The sequence below is a fragment of the Corylus avellana genome, chromosome 8 (genome assembly GCF_965113065.1).
Source record: "Corylus avellana chromosome 8, dhCorAvel1.hap1.2, whole genome shotgun sequence".
Taxonomy (NCBI): domain Eukaryota; kingdom Viridiplantae; phylum Streptophyta; class Magnoliopsida; order Fagales; family Betulaceae; genus Corylus; species Corylus avellana.
Genome location: NC_142497.1, coordinates 2,492,141 through 2,504,177, shown reverse-complemented (window position 1 = coordinate 2,504,177; position 12,037 = coordinate 2,492,141). Strand labels below are relative to the sequence as shown.

Here is a 12,037-nt window from a genome sequence, read left to right as displayed (position 1 = left end):
TTGTGGTTCGTCTAAAGCGGCAACTGGGGCTAGCGCAGGTGGCCGGTGAGTTGAAGACCGACCCAGAAGGGCCGAAGTGCACCACTCCAGACATGATTACTCAGGTTTGGTTTGGGTTGGTTGGTTGACTTGCGCAACCATGTGACATGCAATGCGCGCCGGGAGAGTTTACTGATTAACTCCACACCCGCACACTTTGACCCTTGACTTTGCCACGCGTTGTCTGTGGACACCCACCTCCAAAATCCTCTCTTTCTAACTAATTTTCCCGTTAAAAGGGCCAATTTGATCAGGATCACAGAGTTGTTGTGAGGGCTTAAGAAGGGAAGCAATCCAACAATATCCAGTTGCTCTCTCTCTCTCTCTCTCTCCCTCTGTCAAACAACCCAGCCATGTCTCCCAGCAAGTTCACCTCCACTGTAATCAACCTCTCTTTCTCTCATATTGTTTGTGTGTTTATTTCGATGGTGTTTAGTCTTTGTTGGATTTGTTATTTCTTTGCAAATTAGGGTTTTGAAGTGCTTGTTGAGCTGTTAGCTCAGGATTTAGTTTTGGGTGCTTCTCTTTTTTTCATTCTATTATGTTGATTGTTGGGTTGGTAGTGTTCTCCTAGCCTCTTTGTGATAAGAAAAGTAGTGGGTGAGCAGAGTTTGTGGAAAACAGTGATTTTTGAGATTGGGTTACCCAGTCTTTGAATTTGAGATTGATTTGAGTTTCTGGGAATGCAGACCTCATTGCTTGCAAATTTTAGGAAGTAATTAATTAATATTAGTTGAGGGTGAAATTCTACTTTAGGATAGACAATTTAGAGGAACACATCACTATATTTAGAAAACGGTTAATTTGAGGCTTGATATCATTTTTGTGACGAGGATTTAGAAAAAGAACAAAAACAAAAGGTGGGTTGACATTCATCAGAAGTATGCATCCTGTTTAGTGGAAGATGGATGCTCATAGCTCTTATAGGACACCCATTTATTGACAGACCTCATCTTGGGCAAATTGTTGTCCTTTCTTGCTAAATTGGAAACTGTTTCCTCACCACTTAGCTAATCCCCCTTAAGCTTGGAAGAAGTCAAATGAGAAGCTTTTGTTATCATATGAAACACTTTCGGTCTTTTTCAGATGCTCTTTGAATTATCTTTTTAAGCCTCTAACTACCCTTGGCAAAGTACAATGCATATCTTAGTATGGTACATCCTCGATTTTGATTGGGAACAGTGTCTTATGTCGCATTGCTGAGATACCATGTCTCATTCGACACACATTTTTCTTTCTTATTATCTGATGCGCTTGCTGTTGGCAGGGAGAGGAAACTTCACAGCCAGAGAATGGTATTATCAATTCATTTTCTCTCTTCTCGGAGAAGGCAGTTGATGAAATTCTTCAACCTCCAGTTCAGGGAACTGATGACCACCTTATAGAGTTCTCAGAAGCTATGAGAAGTATGTTCACGTTTAGTTCTAAGTTACCTACATCTTCAGACTTCAGTAGAACTATATTCTATGCACATAATGCTTATATTTTTCCATATCATCTCCAGCTGTTGCAAAGACCTTAAGACGTGCTGCTGAAGGAAAGGCTTCTGCTCAAGCTGAGGCCGCTGAATGGAAGCGTAGATATGATCTGGAGAAAGCTCGGAATCTGCAGTTAGAGCACAAAGGTTCTTATTTTTTATCATGTTATTTACTGCTTCATATTATGGTACCTAGTAAACATCCAGAATCTATCTTCTTACTCCTTTGTATTATAATCCACCATGTAATCTCTCAGGGCCTCTACATAAGCTCCATTTCGGTCATGTGGGCCATGTTAACACCAAGTTTGTGTGATGCAAACTGTTTACAATACGAAATACAAACAATAACTCAATGGAAAAATGTTCAATGAACTATTCACCAAACAAACTCTAGATATAAGAAACATTCAAACACCTTTAGATATCCTTGGTGACAAAACCTTGAGAGGCAACCTAATCTCTTCGTTAGAAATATATCCTCATTAGTCCAGGTGTTCCTTTTAGACTGAATAACACATATAGGTGCTGAAAACTCTTAAGATAAAGAAGTCTTTACAGTCGCCTCCTCTCAATGGCATAGAAGAAAATTTCTGCAAGAAAAGTAACTTAAGAGGATGTAACATAGCTCATGCCAACCATGTTGACAATTCTCACTATTGAGAAAGCCATACATTGCCATTAGGGAAGCAAGTGCCTATGATAAAATGAAACCTGGAAGTGGACTAATAGATGACGAAAGTATAGATTTTGCTAGAAGAAACTGTTCCTTTCAAGGTTATGCACTTCATGGTGTCTCCTTTAGAGCTCTTATGGGCCGCTTAGCAATCCAAAACCATAATTTATGGGGCATATAAGATTCCAAATAAATAGGGAGGGAATTCGAAGCATCGGAATTACCATTATCTATCTAGGAATGGGTGATTGATGCAGAAGGAACAATCCTAGTGTTGTTGAGAGGTTGAACTATGCAGCTTAGAACAATCATCAACCATTGTAGTGACTTGCAGAATGAATAAGAGTGGAATATCAGTTAGTTCTTGATGTCTTCTAAGACCAAATAGGCGAAGGCCAAGCGACAAATTTTTTGAAAAGCTCCCTAGTTGGTGGACTTGAACCTACCTAGTTAATGCAAGGGAAAGAGGAGATTAGCACTTCTATGTTTAGTCTGCTGGGAAATTTAGGAGGAGTGGGATAGAATTGCACAATATTACTAGCCTTCCGATTTCAATAAGACTGGTTATTACTTATTAAAATTACTAGTCATGCTTCCATTTAAGAAATCTGCACAGGTTATCGAGGAAGACGATTCCACATAAGTCTCTATGGCGTCAGTAGCCTAAATACCTTATTGGATGGATTGAAAATCTCCATCTTGCTTCTGTTGGAAATCATCAATCCAAAAACTTAAGTTGTTACTAAATGACGAAGTTATTTATTTGAATACTCTCCCCTACGAGTATGTTTCAACACTTCATCAATTTGTCGGCACATGGAATGCTTTTTTAACCAGGCTGGAGATCTTAGAATTTGAACATAGGCTCTCCTGCTTTGGTGTCTTGTTTGAAATCATCAATACTAAAAGATGAAGCCGTTGGGAAACTGTGAATTTATTTATTTAACATTTTTTCTTTTGGACAATCAATACTGTCAATGCCATCTGAGGGGGAAGAAATTATTTCTTCTTTTCTGATTTGGAGATATTTAGACTACTCTCTTGGTTAGTTTGAACAACGAGTGATGAGCACTGTGAGGGGCGTATGAGAATTCTGTCAGCAGTGAGGTTACTGAGAAGTTATGTTTGGTTTTAAATGGAGACTAGTTAGATTGCTGCACTTGAGATGGGATAGTGCAGTCATGATCCATCTATTAGGGGGAGGAGGATTCAAGCTCTTGGTGTCTGCAGTCAAGGAGAGATTCATCGATCTTGGCTTCTCTTGACCTGCCAAAATTTACTCCTCAATTCCAATATTTATGAGTGGGTCAAAGATAGGAATGGTGGTTGCCTCAGGAAAGAGTGTCATAGAAATGCTCATGGAAACCCAGACTGATATGTTGGTAATTCCTGCACATTTAGGTTACCATGTATCGTGTGACAGCAAACGTTTTCTCTCTCTCTCTCTCTCTCTTCTCCCCCCCCCCCCCCCCCCCCCCCCCCTGGTGGCCCAAAAAATCTCTCTTGTGTGTCTAGGATCTCTTCTACCTCAATGCTTTTTTATGCACCGACTTTGCTATCATATTTTCTGGTAGTTTGATAACTTCTCTCTTTATTCAAGGATTTTCTGGTTTGTATTACAGAGCAGTCACCTGGAGAGCACGATGGTGATTATTGTGAGGCAGTCGGTAACTTTGTCAACCAACCAGTTTCGAGTAATGAAGCTAATAAGCAATTCGAGAAGTGTTGTGGGGAGAATGGAATTTGCTCCCATGAGGTTCTTCGGGATGGGGAATCTGATTCTGGTTCCAAGATGGTCAGAAAGGTAGTTCTTTTTGTATTGCCCCATCTGACAAGTTCTGGCTTTTTATAAGGAACAGTATGATTTTAATTGCATGAATTTATTCTGTTCTCTGTGCAATGCATCAGAAAATTTCTACTGTAACCTTGTTAGTCCAGGTAATATGTATTCCATTTCTTATTGTTCCTTAAGCTGTACAGGCTCATAGAAGGTGTTTAACTTCATCTAATATGCACTTAAAGGGATTTGTTCTTGGTTGTTATGATTATTTTGATTTTTGTTGGTGGTGGTATTCTTATTTTCTAATATTAATTTTTACTTCTTCAGTTTTTTCCCGTTCCATGACCGTATACATGCAAAAATCACTTAATAGTGATCAGACAATTGCAACATAACTAGTGCCACAAAAGTTTCGGGTCAAACTATAATAGAAATATGTTCCTGCAACAGGCTTCATTTAGGCTTTCATGGTGCTGCAAAGGCGAGCAAAGTGATCAGCACAAACATGACATTGTCTCTTTTGAAAGAGGGAATATAACTACTGCAGGACGCAGCAGTAGGCAGGTATGCTTCTATCCTGCAAGAGGCTGTTATTTTTCCAATAATTTAATGTGTGTCAAATCAGCAATTTTTGCTACCATACCTGCTTCCTCAATTTTATATTCTTTCCCGATACCATGACAACTTTGCAGAGCTCTCTTTGACTAACTGTTAAAATCAGTTCACAGTGGGGATTGGTGGGGAGGGCCATGTGTGAATGAGTGGGGGTTTCTGTCCTTGCCATTTGGGGAAAAGTACATCCCCATCCCGCCCCTTCATATTATAGTTTTTGAATTTCTTTGTAAATTTACTTTGTAATGAACAAGTACATATGTAAATGTTGTAAAAAATGTACGCTCAAAGTAACATTAGAGGAATGTACAAACTTATATGATTGTTTTTCTATATCTTAAAAATATGCAAGGGTACTTATCAAAAAAATAAATAAAAATGCAAGGGTATTTAGAAATGAAAATATGAGATCTGGGGGTGGGGCAAGGCAGGGTGAATGCTTACTGTCCCTGCTATGGGAATGAAAATCTATTCCTGCCCCTACTTTACTTGGAGGAATCCCCACCTGATGCAAGGCGGGGCGGGGCAGATTCCAGCTTAATTGGCGTAAGTTGCCATCCCTAGTCTCTTATCTATTGTCTAATTGAAAACTCATTTTCCTTTCAGATCTCTTTGAGGTGGGAATCACAACCACGGACTGTGCTTATTTTGACCAAACCAAACTCAATCTCTGTTCGAATTCTATGTGCAGAAATGGTCAGGTGTGAATACAAAACTACATTCTCACATTCTGCTGTTCTAAGATCTTCTTTCCTGCTAGTTCTTTCAATACTGTGTCAGAGTTGAGCTCTGTGAAATTCCTTAAGATATTATACTAGTCAGGGATTGACTTTTAATTAAAGCAGATACCATTATCCCACAATTGCTACAAGATCTCTTTTGTAACTGCTTTTATATGCCTTTTGCTCTTTAACGTTAAATTACAACTGCAACGGTACACATTACTGGCCAGTGGGTGTAATAATGAGAATGTCGTCCTCTCTCTCTCTCTCTCCAGCGATCACCATAAAGTTAGTTATTAGAAATGCCAGATTACCTGTATCCTCATTTGTCATAAAGTTCGGTACTGATTGGGAAATAATGAAGATGTTTGTATGATGGTTTCTTTTGGTTCTTATATTCGTTTTTATGTTTTAGTTTTTCGTCTGACTTATGTTATATTCTAATTTTAGGCTATCAATTCTTTATTCATGCAAGTATGGAGGATATATGCAGTTAAATTTAACTTTGTTGACCATATGGATGCATATACAAGCATATATTTTTGTTAGAAACCACAATTCCCAAAAGCTTAAGCTATCAGGAACTGGGCCAACAACGTATATCAAGCGCACACTAATACTTCCCCTCATGTGCAAGCCTGCCCAACATTTTTGGACCGGTCCTTGGACATTAAGAACAGAAGAAATCATGAAATAGAGGCTTTCAAGATTTGAACTGAAAACCGCTTAGTCAAACCAGCTTTTATGCCATGTTAGAAATCATAAATCAGAAAAATTGTAGCTGCTAGGAAGTGGACTGACAATGTACATCGAGCACATACTAACAATACTTGGACAAGTTATTTACATGCTGGGTTTTGGTTTATGTTATTTGTCTTTCTATTGCTATTCATATCATTCTAGTCTCTCTCTCTCTCTCAGATTTGCTGAAATTCGTTGACCTTGTAGTGTGATGCTGGTTTCTAATTTTACATTTGCCCTTTCAAGCAAAATATTGGGTCAAATAATATTATTTGCTTTTCTTTTCATTTCTTTTTTTTGTTTGCCAGGTGGTTGAGAGAGCAGAAAAAATTAGACATATATGTTGAGTCACGTGTGCGAGCTGAACTATTAACAGAATCATCTTACTTCAATTTTGTACAAACTTGGAAAGATGGTGAGCATTGAAGTTTTTGTACATTGACTCGATATACTCCCAATATTGCTTCTTCATTTGCTCTTTCATGTGTTGCTCAGACTTCTGTTTGGACTAGATGTTATAAACTCCGGAATTTTGGTTTCTTCCTTCATCCTATCTTGCACATGAGACTTAAATGCTTCTCACAATGTTATTCTTATTATTGCCATGGGTGTTCACATTAGTTGATATTGTATTCCAACTTTGAGGGTATTAGAGTGAGTTTGTGTTCTTCATTTGTTTGTTTTGTTCTTTTCAAGCTGAGCATATATTATAAAGGCTTCAGCTTGAGGGGCAGTGTTAGAGTATAATATGCTGTCCCTGTTCTGGAAACATGGTGAGGTGTCCCTAGTGAGCTATCCTAGTATGAGCTGTGTGTGAGTTGTCTATTATCTAGAACATTGTACAAAGCTCCAATAGATGTGAAATGAATGCAGCAGAATGTAATTTACCCCCATTTCTCTTACAATTGCCTATTCCCATCATAACTAATAGAGGGCTAAATATATATTACATTTACATGTTTGCAACAGCAGTTATGTCATAAAGGGGGTTGACCTGATACTAGGTTTACTCGCCAAATTAAATGGCTGAATTATTATATGTTTTGTGCCTTATACTCCTGCAATGGTTAAGTGTAAACATTTTGCATGGATTTAAGGAAATCTCCTTTTCACAATCATGCGACGCTTGAATATTAAGTGTTACTTGTATATTAAAGAATAAAATTGCATGTATGATGATCATTCTTTCCAGTGTTACTTATGTTTGATGTATGGCCACGATCTTACTTTTTATGGCTTTCTTATTTTTGCAGACAAGGAAATTTTGCTATTGCATACAAAAGTTGACCTTGTAGCAACTCTTGGTGGGGATGGAACGGTCCTTTGGGTATGTGCATTTACTTTCTTTTTAACTTTGTTAGATGAATCGGACTGTGTCATAGCATTAACCTATGGATTTGGCAATTATCTTGAAGTCGACATTATCTTCATCAGCATTAGAAGAAGCTACTAATCAAGTCTGTTTTAGCTATACCCTTCAGTGTGATACTTGCTTGTTAGTGAAAGTTGTTTGGGCTAGAAATAGTCAATAATATGTTCCTCTTAGGATCAAGGTAAAAGGAGAGCAGTATAATATACAAGATGTGGCATTAATCTTCCATTATGATGTGAGGTAGAAATTGGCAGTCATTACACTCAAATATTTACACTACCAACTAAGTTTCAAAAAACAAATGTTTACATTACCAACAATGAACTTCATGAATATGTAATAAACTATGAACTTTTAAGTTTGAATTTTTGCCAACGCTGTTTTTACTTGTAAAAAAAAAATCCAACGCTGTTGCATTGGGTAATTCTCTGTCTCTTTGTGTCTCTCTGCTTGTGTGTGTTTATAATTGGGTAATTCTCTATCCCTGATTTTATTATCATTGGAAATAAGCATTTTTAAATATGATGATTATTGCATTGAGGCTGTGTTTATCTCTCAAGGTAAGATGCTAAAATCTATGTCTAATTCAGTTTGAGAATGAGTTTTATTCTTGGAAATGAAGTTTAGAATCCTTGGAATTTTGCATCAAATGAATTTAACACTGGTCACTTTGATATTTATTTTGGACTCTCTTGCTTTCGAGCCTTACAGACAGGTATCCATCTACTTGATTTCAGGCGGCATCCATGTTCAAAGGACCAGTTCCTCCTATTGTCCCATTTTCTTTAGGGTCTCTTGGCTTTATGACCCCTTTCCGTATCCTACATCTTGTTTAAGTTTTTATTTTTCTTCAAACAATTTGATATATATTTTTTGATATTTTGGTGAGACCCATCACCCTTGTAAATTACACCAACCCCCCCCCACTCCCCCCCCACCCCCCCCCCCCCCCCCCCCCCCCCCCCCCCCCCCCACCCACCCACCCACACACACACACACACACACACACACACGCACACGCACACGCACGCACCATATCTGTTACCTTTCTGGTATTAGTCAAAGGTTAATCCTTAATATTCTTCAGACACTGAACATTACAGAGAATGCCTTGACTCAGTTTTAAAGGGTCCCATTAGTATCACGTTACGACACCGTTTGCAGTGCCATGTTATTAGGGATGCAGCTAAACATGAGTATGAAACTGAAGAACCAATACTTGTTTTGAATGAGGTTACAATTGATCGTGGGATATCGTCATACCTCACAAATTTGGAATGCTATTGCGACAACTCCTTTGTCACTTGTGTGCAAGGGGATGGATTAATTTTATCAACAACATCTGGCAGTACTGCATATTCATTGGCAGCTGGAGGATCGATGGTTCATCCACAGGTATGTTTTGGAGCCGTAGCTTAATATAAAATATCAAAACTGCCAGATATAAACTTTGGGACATAATGTTTCATGAAAGTTATTTCATTTGTTAATTGGAGGAAGTCAGACTATGCATGTAAGCGGTCAGCTGATTATCCTGAAAGCTATTGAAGTCATAATTTCTCAAAGTTGAAGGCTAAATTGAAATTCCTTGTTTGTATCTTGCAAATGGTACACCTTTTGTGACTATGGACTGTCTTTTTAACTAATTGAGAAAGCTGATAATAAATATGAACTTGGAAGTGAGTGCTTTTACTCATAGAAGTGCAAAATAAAAGATGGCAGACATGATTCCTCATTGCTAGACTGTCTAAAATCTTCTGCAGTAAAACCAAACATATATGTTCTGGTAAATGGTGAATGCTATCATAATCGATTCTAAACAAATCAGTTAATGTCATACGATGACATATCATACATTTAAGTTTCAATATCCTATTCTTGATTCATCTCTATAACTGCAGGTCCCTGGCATCCTGTTTACGCCAATATGTCCGCATTCCTTGTCCTTTCGGCCTCTGATATTACCGGAGCACGTGACTTTGCGAGTGCAAGTACCTTTCAATAGCAGAAGCCATGCATGGGCATCATTCGATGGTAAGGACAGGAAACAGTTAGCAGCAGGAGATGCTCTTGTGTGCAGCATGGCGCCTTGGCCGGTGCCTACAGCGTGTCAGGTTGATTCCACCAGTGACTTCTTACGCAGCATCCATGAGGGCCTCCACTGGAATCTAAGAAAGACTCAGTCTTTTGATGGTCCTCGAGATTCCTAACTTCCTTTTTCCCATTAGTTGTTACATATATAAAAGAAAGCTTATCTACTTATTTTCAGAGACCCCTCACTGCTTAGTGTCATCATAGGAGGGAGGTGGGGGAAACTGACTATTCTTCTCTGTTCTTATTGTGTTTTTTTTCCCCAATATGAATAGGGCACTTGATGTATACTATGGAATTAGAGCTGCTGAATGTATGTTGTTGATGATGAAAAATAGGCCGTAGAAAATGTTTGTAATAACATCAATTCTTCAATTGTCAAAGAAATTTGTAAAGCTAGAATTGTTTACTATGAATAAATACAAGAAAATCAAATTATTAAACTTCTTATACCAGCTCTCAAAGATGTGCTACTAATGTCTCACAAATTCTCTTTCTCTCTTACTTATCTCTCCCATTTCAAATTGTACGGTTTTCTTAGAGCACAAGGTGAGGAACCTCCAGGTTAACCTCCATTGTTAAAGAAGGATCGAATTGGTGTAAATGTATATTCATGAAGACAGGCGACATGGGGCTTCCTACCGGAATGCCAATGTGTGTGTTGCTATCGATGTATCTCTCTACTTCCGCCCGTCTCTATAAAATATGTCCACAATCAAGAAATTTAGAAAAAGAATAATTAGTTGAAGATAGATGTCAGATACTCTGATAATCCTATTAAAAATACATTAGAGAATCACGTGCTCTTAAGACCGTGATGGATGAACAGTAAAATACATTATTCCCAAAAAAATAATAATAATAATTCAACTTTTCTTCTTGTGCATTGCACCAGTTAACCTAGCTGTTACTACCAGTGCCTATTTTATGCATCCTTGCATGTCCTGGATCCTGAAATGCAGGATCATTAAACCGTAAGAATTGGAAAGTCAAAGTAACTATCTTCTGTGCTTTTCTGTGAGGGTTGGAGTACTGAGGGAAAGAGAGGGGAAAAGTCCATGCTCTAGATTGCAATGATCATGCTCAATTGCTCATAGTTCCCCATCTCTTGCATGCAGTCAAACTTTAATTAGCTCATAATCATGTGCACCGATTTTGATGTTTAGAGGGTATTTTCAAATCAGAAATTAGCACCTTAATCAGATGCGCAATCTAGGAAGAGTTTTATATATATATAGTCAAACTTCATTTGTAATGTCAGCATTGATATTGAGAGAGAGAGAGGGGGTCTCGTGCAACACACGGGTCAGAGCATTCCTTTATACCATGCAACGCAAAATGACAACATGCTTAATTATTTTATACCACCATTGGCTATACATTTTTGCGCGTTTTGTGTGAAGAAAAAAAGCCTAAATCATGTGATGACATTTGGGTTTCTTCGAAATTGTCTAAAGGTTTTATCTAATATTAATTATACAACCTGCATTCACACCATAATTCACATCCCACTCTCCAAAATTTAGCTAAAAAAGTTTCTATTTTTTTAATTTAACGCAACTTTTCCGAAATACGGCACCGTATCTCATTCTCTAAAGCTTTCTCTACTTGATTAGAATAGTAAAAAAAAAAAATTAGAGAGCGCTACAGGATGATCGACAAGCATTTTGCAAAAAGCCTCTCAAAATTGGAGGGCCGAATGTAAAGAGCGTTTTTTAGTCAAATTAGCTAAAAAGTTACTTTGGAAAAGTGGGATGTAGATGCTCTGAGTTATTTACAATTTGATCTGTTGAAAAATGAAATTTGGTTGATCTGATCAAGTTTGCATATATACCACAAGGTTATCGTCTGCAGTTAGCTAGCTAGCTAGGGCACAAACATGGATGTATGATTGTGAGATTTATAGAGCATAAGAGTTTTCCGAGCAGTGTTTTGGATATATTTGTTGCCTTGTTGGAATATTATTTTCATGATGCAAAAATTCTTGTCGATACAAAAAAATATCAATCCAAAAATTAACAATAAAATGATTGTGCCTCCCAAAGTATTTAACTCAGTGCGATCGGATCCCTTGACGCGCAACCTCCTACAATTAGATTATAACATTTACTCTTCATTAAGGAAGCATTTTCAAGAACGAAAGTCAAATGAACATGTTCAAGAGTATAGAAGAGACACCAAGTAATTTTTTTTTTCATGTAGATATATATATATACTAGAACATTAATATTTAGTGTGTCATGAAAAATGTAACCGCTGCCCTAACAAATAAGGCATGAAAAATGAGAGGACTTCTCCTTAAGATCCTGCCTGCACTGCATAATTCCATGCATTAAAAGCTGAACATTCATGCATGCCTTGAGGCACTTGATAGCTCACTTCTCACGAAATGCATCAGCTCTGTTCAAATACTTCAACCCAGAAAATGATTAATTAAGGATTAAAAAACAGGCACCATCACATGCATTGTGAAACTTGAACAAGAATCATCGTTAGTCTCAAAAAAGTTAACTTGAATATACAGCAA

General features: G+C 37.7%; 1 protein-coding gene across 1 annotated transcript; it reads left to right on the top strand.

Annotated features, from left to right (window-relative positions):
- NADK1 (NAD kinase 1) lies at nt 1-9,965 on the top strand. Its single transcript, XM_059574307.2, has 12 exons — nt 1-104; nt 279-419; nt 1,307-1,445; nt 1,544-1,663; nt 3,815-3,996; nt 4,423-4,536; nt 5,191-5,285; nt 6,356-6,462; nt 7,301-7,374; nt 8,157-8,235; nt 8,507-8,814; nt 9,321-9,965. Exons 2-12 carry the CDS (start codon nt 393-395, stop codon nt 9,627-9,629), a joined length of 1,554 nt encoding a protein of 517 aa, XP_059430290.2. The 5' UTR covers nt 1-104; nt 279-392; the 3' UTR covers nt 9,630-9,965.
- Nucleotides 9,966-12,037: the final 2,072 nt, after the last annotated feature.